Genomic DNA, 14,329 nt, shown 5'->3' with positions numbered 1-14,329 from the left:
TTTTGGCTAGAAAGGCCATCATTGGGAAAACTGGTGAAATATAAGATCTATAAACTATAGTGTTGTACAATGTTTATTTCCTGTGCTGTGATTATGTAAAACAATGTCCGTGTTCTTTGGAAACACACACTGAAGTATTTAGGGATAAAGGAGCAATCTCTCTCTATATATAGAATCTATTGATTGGCTGATCTACTTATCTATGGAGAGAAAGGACACAATGCAAATGTGGTAAAATATAAGCAGTTGGAGAATCTGGAAAAGGATATGCAGGAATTCTTTGTCTTATTATTGTAATTATTCTGTACATCTGCAATCATTTCAAAGTGAAGAAGTATTTAAAAAGTCGTCTTAACTAATACAACATTGTAAATCAACTATACTTCAATTAAAAAAATCATAAAGAAGAGAACATTGGGGAAAAAAAAAGTCACCCTATCTAAGGTTTCCTAATCAAGGGAGTGCCAGGACCACCAGGGGCAATTTGAAGGTCCCGTGGGAACCACTGCTCTCACCCAGTGTGCTCTCTTCCCGGTGAGGCACCTGAGAGGGGATGGCGCTTCCTCCCAGCCTCACAGAGCCAGGCATGGGACGCCCTAGAGACCGGAGCTTCTCAAAGTCAGGAGCACGTTCGACTGCGTCCTCTGTCCTGGCACAGCGCTAACCGACCAGGAGAGGAGAAGAGGGGAGATGGGGGCGGAGACTGGCTGGTGGCTCCCTCTCTCCATCTGCAGTGAAACTCCAGGAAAACCTTGTGAGTAAGGGGGAGGGGACTGCCCAAGGCTGAGATCTGAGAGAGGGAGAAAGGCTTTTTGCTCCTATCCTTAAAAAAAAACAAAACTTGCCCTCTGAGGAGGCAGCGTGGCACAGTGACTAGGAGCCTGAGCTCTTGAAGCAACGAATCTGAGTTCATATTCCTGCTCTGTCACCTCGGGCAAGTCATTTCATCCCTAAGACTCAGTTTTCCCCACCTGTAATAATTACAGAAACTGCCAATAGCAGAGAGGCTGTGTATGGCACCTGGTTCAAACTGCAGACTGACCACATACTCACTGTGTGACCTTAGGCAGCTTATTCAACAGCTCTGTGCCTCAGTCTCCTCCCATGTAAGCTGGGGAAAAGGCAGCATCTTCTTCACAGAATTGTTATGTAAAGTAAATGAGTTAACATGGACACATCTCAGTCTCCTCTGGTAGTTCCTCCCCGTGGCCCCAACTTCTTAGAGCTCAATCTTTGACCCTCTTCCCTAAGATCCCAAATCCTTGGGCTTAAAATTCCACCCATATGCTTTTTACAAATGTCATCCTCCTCCTCTGAACTCTTTGTACATCTAACTGTTTGATCAACATCTCCACTGAGATATCCAAGACTATCTTAAATCTTTCGTGTTCAAAAACTGAATTCTTAAGCTCTCCTCTCCAAAGCAGCTCTCCCAGGGTCTTCCATATCTCACTTCTGGAAAATGTGTCCTTCTACAGGCTCAGGCAATTGTCAAGGTCATTCATTACAAAATCATGTCATCTGTGCCTTAAAGTAGGAGAATCTGACTGCTGCTTACCCACCTCTATGGTGCCACACGGCTCCAAGCCACCATCTCCTCTCTCCTGGATCAACCAAGGATTTCCTGGTCTCCCTCCTCCCTTTCTTCCCCCTCTCCCCCCGCTCCTTGCCTTAGTCATTCTCCCCACAGCACCCAGAGTCCTATTTAAAGAGTCCTATTTAAAGAGTTATACCATGTCCCTCCTCTGCTCAAAACCCTCCAGCATCTCGCTGATGAGGCCATGACACTCCCTCTTCCTCACTTTGCTCTCAACCAGATTGGCCCAACACTGGTCCTCAAATGGGGTACATTCCCACACCAGAGCAGTGTCCTCAGCATGCCCTCTGGCTGGAAGGCTGCTTCCTAAGTGGCCTCACTTTCACCTTCTTCAAATTTTTGCTCAAGAAGACTAAGTAAGCCTTCCAGACAGCCCAGTGACCTGCCCCTTCCAGCCTCATTCACTTGTGTATCACCTTGCAATATTCTATTTGCTTCTTCGTCAGTCATCTGTCCTTCCCCATCCAAAAGTAAGGGCTGGGTGGACAGGGATTATGGTCCATTTTGTTCATGACTTAAATCCTGAGCCTGGAACAGGGCCTGAATTAATCACCATTAGCTTTAATTATATTTCACTATTTAGCCAACAGTAACTGGCAGTTTTAAACAATTATACTTTATGCCAAACCACCAAACAATGTCCAGGAGATCATGCTAAGTAAGCAAGCAAGCTAAAAGTTACCTGTATGAAAAATCAGTTGCATTTATTTACACTAACAATGAATTAGCAGGAAAAGAAGGTGAAGAAATAATCCCTTTTAAAATTGCATCCAAAACAATAAAATACTTCGGAATAAATCTGACCAAGATGATGAAAGATTTATAGATGGACAACTACAAAACATTGATTAAGGAAACTAAAGATGACCTAAAGAAATAGAAAGATATCCCATGCTCTTGGATTGGAATAATCAGTATCACTAAAATGGCCATATTGTCCAAGTCAATCTACAGATTTAATGTGGTCCCTATCAAATTATCCAAGACATTTTTTAAAGAACTGAAACAAACAATCCTAAGATTTATATAGAATCACAAAAGACCCAGGATTGCCAAAGCAATATTGAAGAAAAGGAACAAACCTGGAGGAATAGCCCTCCCAGACTTCAGACACTACTATAGAGCTACAGGAATTAAAACAGCATGGTATTGGTATAAAAACAGATATATGGATCAGTGGAACAGAATAGAAAACCCAGAAATAAACCCACAGACCTACGGTCAATTAATCTTCGACAACGGAGGCAAGAATATGCAATGGAGAAAAGACAGTCTCTTCAGCAAGTGGTGGTGGGAAAACTGGATAGCAGCATGTAAATCAATGAAGTTAGAATACTTTCTCACTCCATACACAAAAATAAACTCAAAACGGCTTAAAGATTTAAATATAAGACAAGACACGATAAATATCCTAGAAGAAAACATAGACAAAACATTCTCTGACATAAATCTCAGCAATGTTCTCCTAGGGCAGTCTGCCCAGGCAATAGAAAGACATACAAATAGCCAATAGGCACATGAGAAAATGCTCAGTATCACTAATTATCAGAGAAATGCAAATCAAAACTACAGTGAGGTATCACCTCACACACCAGTCAGAATGGCCATCATTCAAAAGCTCACAAACAATACATGCTGAAGAGGGTGTGGAGGAAAGGGAACCCTCCTACATTGCTGGTGGGAATGTAGTTTGGTGCAGCCATTATGGAAAACAGTATGGAGATTCCTCAAAAAACTAAAAATAGACCTATCATATAATCCAGCAGTCCCACTCCTGGGCATATATCTGGAGGGAACTCTAATTCTAAAAGATACATGCACCCCCAATGTTCATAGCAGCACTATATACAACAGCCTAGACGTGGAAGCAACCTAAATGTCCATCGACAGATGACTGGATAAAGAATTTGTGGTATATTTATACAATGGAATACTACTCAGCCATAAAAAATTATAAAATAATGCCATCTGCAGCAACATGAATGGACCTACAGATCATCATTGTAAGTGAAGTAAGCCAGAAAGAGAAAGAAAAATACCATATGATATCACTCATATGTTGAATCTTAAAAAAAAAAAAAGGACATTATGAACTCATCTACAAAACAGAAACAGACTTGCAGACATAGTAAACAATCTTATGGCTACAGGGAAAGGGAAGGAGGGATAAATATGGGAGTTTGAGATTTATAAATGTTAGCTACTATATACAAGAATAGATTTTAAAAAAAGTTTTTTCTGCATAGCACAGGGAATTATGTTCAATATCTTGTAATAACCTTTAATGAAGAAAATATGAAAACGAATATATGTATGTACACGCATGACTAGGATATTGTGCTGTACACCAGAAACTGACACATTGTAACTGACTGTACTTCAATTAAAAATAAATAAATAAATAAAAATAAAGGTTACCTGTATGCTAGAAGTTCACCTCTTAAAGGTATATAAGGTGAAAATCATACATAAAAATTACCCTAGTTTTTATCATAAAATTATGGTGGACTTCTTTCTCTGTTTTCTGATGGTCTCTGTTTTCCCAACTGTTGCTTCGAAAGTAAAATAAAAATTTAACCTACTTTAAAAAAAAATGACTGGTAATCAGGTTAAAAAGTGCTCGACCTCATCAAAAATCAAAGAAATGCAAATTAAAGTGACAAGAGACTGTTCGTCCCAATACACTGGTGATCCTGGGAATAATGCAACAGTCATTTTGGAGAGCAATTTAGCAATAGCTATTAAAACTGATTCTACTTCTCAGCATCCACTTAAAGAAACACTTTGAAATGTGCAGGAAGAGGTACGTTCAGAAGTATTCACTGAACTATCCTGTATTTCCAGGGGGAAATTTGGAAGTAATCTGAATGCCCATCAATAGGTGAATGGTTTAACTGTGGGACTTTCGTACTATGGGCTACTGTGCAGCCATTAAATGGAACATAGAGATGTACAAGCCTAGAGGAATCCCCAGGGCATACAGCTAGGTGAAAAAGGCGAGTTATTGAACAGCATATTCACCAGCCATGACATATGATTTTGAAATACTATATTTCTGTAGGTCATGTTATAGATGTGTGTGTGTGTTGGTAAAAGCATTAAGAAGGTGAGGAAGTTAACTCACCATTCCAACGGGAGGTAGGGTAACACAGCAGAATAAGGCAATAGCTAATTAGTATTTGAATTCTTACGTACTGTGGGAATATATACATATAGTACTTGTGTAATTAAAAAGAAATAATTTTTTTAAATAAAGAGAAAAATAAAATGAGTCATCATGTTCAACCACCCCACACTTCCCCTTACACTCACTTCTTCTGTTAAGCTTTTCATGGGAGGTCCACCATTGAGCGCTTCCTCCTATAAGCGAAGATGGCAGGGAACAAGAATTCAAAGGGCAGCAGAAAATGAGGGAATGGAATAAAAGGGGGATGAGGAAACAGTGAACAGGGAAGGCAGAATGTAAGGGAAAACGTGAAGAGAAAGAGAAGGAAAAACATTGTGAGAAAGAGACATCACGTCAATCTGAATTCTTAGCCCATCTTACATATCTGCATGGTGGCATCTCTCTTTGTAAGGTCTTTGCATGAGAGAAAAGCCTTTCAAGTGCCTGACAGCATCAAAAAGTTATCAAAAAGATATCAGGAAGTTATCTTCACCCTCACTGGCTCTTCAATTGACCTACTCACAAGAATTTATTGGAATACAGTGGCCCTACGTTCTATCCTTCTATCCTTCCAAGGGAGTGAGGCTCAAGGTAGCTGGTCATAGAAGAACGGGGAAGGAGGACAGACACACCCACCAGGCTGTGGTCCTCAACCTTGGCTGACATCAGAGTCACACGGGGACTGAAGGGAGTGCCAATGCCCAGGCCCCTCCCCATTCCACTCAACTCTGGGGTGGGGTCTGTTCAAGCTCCGGACCAATTCCAGGGCACAGCCAGAGCTGTGAACCCTACTTTAAAGCTTGCTGATGATCCACAAGACCATCCACTAACAGCAGAAGTGCCAAACTTCTCCACTCGTAACATCCCAATCTCTTCCACCAAAGGTTAAAGGTCAATGAGATTTAGAGTCCTAACTCTCACTCCATGGGGGAAAAAATATATTAACCTCTTAACAGCCTGTTAGTCACAGACAGTACCCAGCAGGGACCCAAAAGTAGGTGGGGAAGGGGTGGGCACTGGGGATTCGGCTATTTCTCATCTCTGTGTCTCTGTCTCTTCTCCTGCAGAAAAGGGCTATATTATGCCCCTCCTCCCAAGGACAGAGTGAGGACAGCTTTCAGGATGTGCCTTTGGGGACTTGGAATTCATTGGAGAGCAGGTACTCTTGAAATGTGTGGGTAATTTTAAAATCAGCATCCCAAACATGTAAGGAAACCAAGAATATACATTCTCTTGGTTACTCATCTAGAAAAGAAAAAAAGGAAGCTTCTTTCTCTCTCATCCATCCATCCATCCATCCATCTACCAATTTTTCTTTCTAGTTGTTGCTGGGAGAGGGGCAGGGGAGAACACAACTGCACAAGCGTCATGAGGTATTTTCTTCCAGAGTGTCAACTGTCATCTCTCAGATCCTAAAAGATGACCTCACCCACTGAAAAGCAACATTCTTCTCCACTCCCTCAATTTTCTCAAGGTTTCCAAGATTCTTAACAATTTTCTCTCCCAGAAACATCAAAACACCACCGCAGACAGGCAGCCGGGGACATTCTCTGAGGTTTTTTTTTGTTTGGTTTGGTTTGTCTTTGGCTTCCATTTAAAATAGTCATCAGATTAAATAAAAGCAAGCAAAAGTGCTTTAGCAGAAAGATTTCCCAAAAAGCTGCGTCAATAGAGAGTGTATTTTTTTTTAAGTGTGTTATATGCACACACCTAACCCCAGCCTTGCTTAGAGTTGCTCACAGCTGCCCCCTCCTCAGAGTCTGGACCCCAGCTTTGTTTGGGGTGGGGGTGGGGCGGTTGGCGGGAGCAAGACTGAAAAGTCCCTTCTCAGCCAGCAGCACACAGGCAGGTCTCAGCATCCTGCAGGTGTCTGCATTCTTCCTGGGAACTTCAGGGAATGTGGAAAGTTTAAGGAATGCATCTAGACGGTACAAGTGTTTTCCACACTCTGCCCCTCCAGATGTGGACATCCAAGCGTGGTTAGGCCCAGTCCATTCCAGCAGCAGGAGCCGGGAGTGCAGGGCCCAGACTGAGGCCACTTCTCCATCTGCCTGACATCCTGAGAGCTCAGTTGTCACCACAGGGAGGTCAGAGGTGCTGGGAGGGCCCCTCCTTCCAAAATTCTCCCCATAGCTGCTCTGGGAACAGAAATTCTGCCACTCACAGAGTATTCCTCTGGGGTGAAGCTTCATGGCTTTCTGGGACCCTCCTCTTGTAAGAGCCCATTTTACATGGAGGAAACATCAAGGGATGCCCTGCTGGAGGTCAGAGAGTCCACACAGTGGGGGAGGCAGGAAGCACACATCAGGACAGCCCCACACGCCTGTCCATGGGACCCCAGCCAAGGCCAAGTCCTCTCACCTACTCAAGGCCATTGCTCCAGCAACTGGCCCCTCTGCCCTGGACCACTTCCATTAACCCATGACATATTGTTTATGCTCCCGTTTTGACCTCTCTTCCCCTCAAACCACATGCCTCTCCTCTTTACAGGGACTCCTGTAATACATGGAGGACCTGAATCATCCTCCTTTCTCCAATTCGTCTCCTGATCTTCACCTCCCACCTCTGGACTGTCACCTCTCCAGTCAGGGTCATCAACGGCCCCCATGGCTCCATCAGGTTCTTCTTCATCCTCCTCCTGCATGGCCTGCAGCATCAGTCAACCGTCAACACAGCCAGCTTGCCTCCCCCTATTCCCTTGAAATACATCCTCCCCAGGGCTTTTGGCATCCCACCTTGCCTGGATTTTCTCCTGCCTCACTGTGTAACCCTTCCTGGTCTCTTTTGCTGGGTTCCCCTTCACACCTCTGCTTTCTAAATGCAGGCAACCCCAGGGCTCAGCCCTTGTACATTTGGTCTACTAAATCCCATTACTTCGCTCAAGCACCTCCTCTGCCCTTCCTCTTTCTCTCTCTGCTCCAGCCACACTGGCCTCCCTGCTGCCCCAGGAATGACGCTTCCAGCTCAGGCCTGTGCATGTGCTGTTCCTCCTTCCTGGACTACCCCTTCCCCAGACATCTGCAAGCTCACCCCTCCACCTCCTTTGGTGACATCTTCCCTGACATCCTACTTAAAATTGCAACCCCCTCCTGACTGCCATCACTCCACATTCCATTTTCCTGATTTATTTTTCCCCACAGCAGTTGCCATCTGCCACTGGACTAAGCTCCACAGGGCTGAGCTATTCATCTCCTTTGCTTACTGCCAGGTACCCAGTCCTAGAACAGCATCAGGCACAGAGCAGGTGCTCAGCACACATTTGTAGAGTGAATATTGGACAAATTACAGGCTCACACTAACTATGATTTTAGAACTTCAAGGGCTTCAAGGAAAGCATCACATTTATGCCCATTTCTCTCTCAGGGCAGATCTTCTCTTCCCTACCCTCCAGTGGGGATAAGGCAAGGACCACCACGGCTTCAGAATAAGGTCCACTCCTGGTCCTGAGTTCCAAGAAAGCCACAGGGTCATTCTGGCTTTCTTAAAAGCTGGAGGGTCTGGATCTTCTGCCCACCCAGATGGCATGCCTGCCAGCTGCACTTGGCTTTTCTCCAAAGCAGGCACCAGTGTGGCCCCTATTTGTCAGAGGAGTCCCAGGCTTGAGGTGGGACAAGTACAAGAGGTGGACACTAGGACCCAGACCCTGAGCAGAAGAAACCCTTCCCCAGCATCCACTGCAGGCAACACCCTGCTTCTCTGTAGCTTTTGGGTCTCATCACGTCTGATCTTCCAACATTCCTAAGGCAGCAGGATCATCCCCATTCACCAGATAAGAAAGCCAAGCCTCAGAGGAGTTGAGGGCTTCTGCCTGAGGTCACGCAGGCAGCTAGAAGCAAATCTAGAACCAGCTCTTGAACAAATATCTACTGAGGATTTACTGTGTTCAGCAAAGATGCACGTGACATGGTCCCGCACCTGAGTGGTTTATATGGGAAAACTCAAGACCTCCAAATCTCAGCCCAGCCTTTCAGCCGAGTTTACCTTCTACTCAAGCCCAGGGCTGCTGCAGACTGACCCAGGAGCGGGGAGACCAACCTGAGATTCTGGTCAGGAGGCCTCATCTGCCTAACAGGTTCTGGTACACAGAGCCCTGGGTAACTGCCTGAGAGATTCAGTTCTGCCAATGACTGCCTGTATGTGAAATTCAGACCAATTAGTCACAAGTGATAGACTTTTGATGATGCACATTTTGGATAAGCTACAATCATCAGGTCACTTCTAGAACATGGGCTTGTGGAGGACAGGGAGTGGTGGCCAGCATACAGTAGGTACTCAGTAAACGAGGGCTCCATGAACTCTGAGTCCAGCTGGGTCCCAGCTGCCCGGCGGGTTAGGACAGAGTAGAGGTGGGTCAGAGGGCCCAGGAGCACACGGCCAGGGGCTTCCTGACTGGCTCGGTTACTCTGCTGGGTGGGGCCATCCACATCTCGGCAATCTAGGCGACCGGACACTGCCCAGAACTACAGTCCCTTCTCAGCCCCCTTGAGTTTGCACAGGCCCCGCCCCTCCCGTGGGTGGCGCTCACCTGGGAGATGTGGGACTGCGTCTTCTCACTCTCCCCGTCACCCTCCGTCTTGTCGGCCAGCAGCCCCTGCACCTGGTACTCGAGCACATAGCTGTCGATGAACCGCTCCAGCTCCTCGATCTCCTGGGAGCGGCTGCTCCCAGCCTCGGAGGAGGCCGACGCTGCCGAGGAGTTCTCCATCCCTCCCGCTCAGGGGCCTGGGTAGGGGCTGCGGGACACAGAGAACAGACAGGCTCCATGAGACACCGCTGGAGGCAGAGATGATGGATGACCCCACTCGAGAAATCCTCCCCCTCATCAATCACCCCACCTTGGTCTCCCAACATCCTGAGAAGTCGGTGGGGTGCTGGATTCCCTTTAGTGTGAAGAGGACGCTGTGATCCCCCATGTTTAGGGAGACTCAGGCCCAGGGAAGGCAAGTAATTTGTCTAATTGGCCAACACAGTAACTTGTGCGATGTTGGGAGTTATACCAGACCTTACCACCAGGGAAAAAGGAGGAGATAGACTCTGTCTACCACCCAGCCCCATTTCCCAACTCGGAGTTAACAAAATCTACCACAAAGCAGACCACAGGCTTCTGTGTCCCTGACCCCAGCATTGGGATGTACAAAGGGTCCGCAGACACAAACCCTCTAAGGGGCCTGGGCCTCTAAGAAAATGCCTCCTTCTAAAGAGGTGTTTTCTCTTTGGACACCAGACTAATCCGAAATGAGGTGAGGTCTGTAGGCCTTAAGTTATAGACACGATTTTGCAGCCCTGTTACGGCGCGGCTCCAGGGATACACACCATGCCCAGTCTGTAAGGACATAAATGGCTTTCAATGATGGCACATGAAAGGCCTGGCAGGTTCTCTGGAGGGCGTGGCCTAGCCATGGGCCCTGCCTGGCCACCCCCTATAGGAGCATGACACCCTCATTAGTGCTGGGCCCCTCTCCCGGGGGGACTGGGCACAATGTGACCTGTGTTCCAGTGGAGGTGGAGACAGAGTTGCTGGCCTGAAGGAGGGGGTTTGTGTAAGGACGTGGGCGGCCTCTAGAGGTTGAGAGCAACCCTTGGTCAATGAGCAGCAAGGAAACGGTGCTGCAGTCCTACAACTGCAGGAGGTAAACTCTCCAGCTTGGGAACAGGTGCTTGTCCCCCAGAGTCTCCAGACTAGAACTCAGCCTGGCTGACACCTTGCTTCCAGCCCCGGGCTATATCGAGCGGGACTTCTGACTTCTGGAACTGTGAGGTTATAAACGGGATCATGTCAGGCCGCTCAGTTTGTAGTCACTTGTTACTCGGCAGGAAACTACTCACATGCGATGCTCTTTCTGCCTCTGCTTTCGCTCACCCTGTGTCACTCACCCAGCGTCACTTTCCCCTTCCCTCCACCTACCAAAGCTCGAGGTCCTTACATTCACAGAGTGACAGAACAGTACCTTAGAGGTCATCTAGCAAGTAGCCCGAGTCCAGCGGGTGAAGGATTCGCCCAGCCTCGGCCTATGGGCATGCATACAGCAGCCTCTACCAATAATAGGAATGGCTAATGTGCACTGTGCCCATATCATAAACCAGGCACTCTCTTCAGCATTCCATATGCCTTCATCTACTTATCTCTCAGAATGAAAACTGAGGTTCAAGAAGGTTAAGTAACTTGCCCAAGTTTGCACAGCAGAGCTCCAGGTCTGCCAATGCCCCACTCCTCCTTCATCCTGCCTCCTGGCTGCCTGCTCAGGCCCTGGGGACATCTCCTACTTCTCTTTCCCCACTGCCCAGTGAATTCTTCAAGTGCTGGTTGTATGCATGCGTCTTACTCTCCACTGGGCTGCAGGCTCTAGAGGGCTGGGCCCCATGCCTAGCTCAGTGCAGGGCCCTGGAGAGGTGGCAGGCCTCAGAGGGATGGCATCCAGAGAGGGCTGAAAGGAGGTGCCTGGAGGAAAAACCAGGGCCTAAGGCCACACCCATTATTCCTCGAAGACTTGAGATCTTATCAAGGGCTTCTGGCATCCTTCACAGGTGCGGGCGGAGCTGGGCTTTGTAGAAACTAGTCAGGTGTGTTTCCAGGAGGATCGAGTGCTGGGCTCCGCCTGCAGCAGCAGCCTCTGCCCTGCTCTGCTCGGCACCCCAAGTCTCCCGTGGGCCTGTCACAGGGCCACCCCATCATCCTGCGAGGGAGTCTGGGGGCAGAAATCACCCCATGCTGGCTCACCTATGAAAGGGACAAGCCTTGAGACACATTCCCATCCTGCAGAATTTTGGTTCCCAGAGGGAAAACAAAGACGCCTCACACTGTCATTTGTCTTGGAAGCCCCCATCCTACTCCCGCCCCTGCTGCCCAATCAGATTCACACGTGTAACCTGATGCACCTCACCTCAGCCGCCCTGAGGGCCTTCTGCCCAGGGCTCCTAGGACACACAGGGGCAGTGCCTGCAGGAAGGCGCCGCCTCCTGCCTGCCACCCCACCCTGCACCCTGGAAGTGGGAGGAGCTAACAGCCCCTGGGGCAGCCCTGGACCGGGACAGACATTCCCTCCTGGTCTCTCAGATAACAACTGAGGTGCATTTTCCATAGTCCCTCAGTGGGTCCCAGCAGATTGAGCCCAGCTGCCCACAGTGGTGACCAGATCCATAACATCCCTTTGCCGGCTCTCCCTCCCACCGTGTCGCTCTCCCCTGGGGACTCCCATTCTTGGGGTACTTCGGGGAACTCAGCTTTCAGAAGGGGAACCAGGCTAACACACACTTGGGCTCATCTGTACGTTCCAGAATGAGTCCCAGCCAGGGTTCTGAGAGGCCCCCTCATTCAGCAGAAAAGCCCAGAGCTTTCTCTCTTTAGCAGAGCAGAGGGAGGAGGGGGGGGGGGCCCGGCTGTATCATCCACCTCCTCGGGGATCAGTCAGGCACTCACACCCCCACTTTTTAGAGTGGTAAAATACACAGAACACAAAACGTACCATTGTAACCACTTTTAACTGTACAACTGCGTGGATTAAGTACACGCACAGTGTTGTGTAAGGGTCTTTGCTATTTCCAGATGGTCATCACCATCTCTGATGCCCATCAAACAACTCCCCCTCCCCCACCCCAGCCCCTGGCCACCACTTCACTTCCTGTCTTTATGAATTTGTCTACGCTGTGTACCTCGCATAGATGGCATCAAACAATATTTGTCCTTTTGTGACTAGCTTATTTCACTTATCATAATGTTTTCAAGATTCATTCATGTTGTAGCATGTGTCAGAATTTCATACCTTTTCATGGCTGAGTAACACACTGTGTCACAATAATATACTGTAGACCACATGTTGTGTAGCCACTCATCCATCAGTGGACACTCAGACTGTTCCCACCTTTGGCTATTGTGCATGATGCTGCTATGAACATGGGTGTTTGCGTTCCTGATTTCAATTCTTTGGGGTACATGTCTAGAAGTTCTGCCACATTTTTAAGGTAAAAAGAGTGAGCAGGCACAGAGTAAACTTTCAGGCTGATGGAGACACAGAGAAATAAAGGGATGCTCCCCTCCAGGGCTTGTTCTGCTCCCTTCCTGCCTGTGCTTTGGGGTCTCCTCCTGGCTCCGTTTCTCATTCGTAGGAAGATCGGGATGGGAAATCTCCAAACAGCTGGGCTTCCGGCTAAGCTGAGAGAACCAGCAAGAGGAGCTTATGTTTCAATGATCAGTGAAAGTGATAAGGGGATGGGACCAGAAGAAGAAACAGAGGAGAGGGTGGAAGAGAAGAGCCAGCTCCCCAGCCGCAGCCATCCAGGATGCCAGAGAGGCGAGAGTCCAGGAGCACACCCCTGCAGTCTTCTGGGCTCCCCTCCTCACCCAGCCCTGCCCCATCCCCTGCCAGGTGATGGATGAGAAGGAACAAAAAAGCAGGCAGCAGGAAAGGGAAAAGTGCTGAGGCCGCACTTTGCTGTACAGGGCTGGCAGCCCTGAGCCTGCAGACAGGAGGCAGGAGGCAGGAGGGCGGGGCCTGGGTGGGCACGGCTGTAGGAGGGGTGCAGAGGGGCTGAGGCGGCAGAGCGGTGTGGCTTTTTTGGGAAGCCCACACTCAGCAAAGGCGCATCTGCGGACACCGTGGGCTCTGCCTGAGGTCAGGAGTCTCACTCCCCTCACCCTCTTGCCCTCCTGCCTTGCACCCTGCGGGGGCTTCACAGCACTACATCGGGGTTAGAGGTCTGGAGGGAAAGGGAGGGCCCTGAGACAAGAAGCTGGAACTGTCCCAGCCCTCTCAGCAGTCCTTTCCCACCCGCCCAGTGACAAATGGCATTAGTAGCTGTAAATTTAGCCAATCCCTTTAAGAAGAGCCAGGCATTAGAGGCATTACCTCCTCCGATGACCTGCAAACCAGATGAGACGCTTCTGCTCTGCCGCCTGCCAGCCCTTCTCTGGGAAATCCATCGTTCCAGGCCCTCAAAGGGCAGCCCTTCACCTTTCATCAGACCCTTTCCCCTCAGGCCCTCAGCATGCAACTCAGCCCGGGTGGCACACTCTGCTGGGACCTCAGAGAGGAAGCGCAGGACTCACTTTTGGCTACTGTAAGGGGCCGGGCCTCCTGGACCACAGGCCAGCAGCAGGGAACTGTGCAGTGCTGCAGGGGGCTGCTCTGCGCTCCTGAGCTCAGTGGCCTGGGGGCCTCACGGGTCTGTTGGCCCATCCTAGCAGGATAGCTACTCCGCAGACTGACACAGGCACATCCGAGCTGGGGGTGGATAGCAGGGCCCAGCCAATCAGCACCACTCTCCTCGTGTTGAATCACATCCACCCACCACATCTCCACCGCCCCTAGCCTGCTGCGCACAGCCTCACTCCCCTCCCGGACCCCCTGCGGCAGAGGCCCCTGGTGACCCTGCTACACACAAGGCCCCGCCCCTTTCCCCTTCCCACCTCCACACCCTGCTGGTAACTGACACCTTCACCCTGAGCCTGCAAGGAGGGCTTTTTCCTTTGTCCGCCATCAGGCAGCCCCCAGGGCAGGGCCAGGCCAGGCCGCCTGCTGAGAGTGTGGGAGGAGAGAGCCAGCTGCCAGGGGACAGAGGACGCCCACCGC

The 14,329-nt window shown here is 49.0% G+C and overlaps 1 protein-coding gene across 7 annotated transcripts in view; it reads right to left on the bottom strand.

Annotated features, from left to right (window-relative positions):
• The window catches only part of CTIF (cap binding complex dependent translation initiation factor), a 282,212-nt gene that overhangs the window by 204,926 nt on the left and 62,957 nt on the right, over positions 1-14,329 (bottom strand). For 5 of the 7 annotated variants that reach the window (XM_072952320.1, XM_072952326.1, XM_072952323.1 and 2 more), the window contains exons 2-3: positions 9,289-9,496; positions 4,910-4,957 (exon numbers count right to left, since the gene is read on the bottom strand). In XM_072952320.1, coding sequence (XP_072808421.1) covers positions 4,910-4,957; positions 9,289-9,468 — 228 coding nt within the window. In that variant the 5' untranslated portion in view covers positions 9,469-9,496. The remainder of the gene's footprint in view (positions 1-4,909; positions 4,958-9,288; positions 9,497-14,329) is intronic. The other 2 variants (XM_072952324.1, XM_072952325.1) reach the window with 1 other exon arrangement.

This window comes from Vicugna pacos, chromosome 30, assembly GCF_048564905.1.
Source record: "Vicugna pacos chromosome 30, VicPac4, whole genome shotgun sequence".
NCBI lineage: Eukaryota > Metazoa > Chordata > Mammalia > Artiodactyla > Camelidae > Vicugna > Vicugna pacos.
This window is presented reverse-complemented; position numbering and strand designations above follow the sequence as displayed.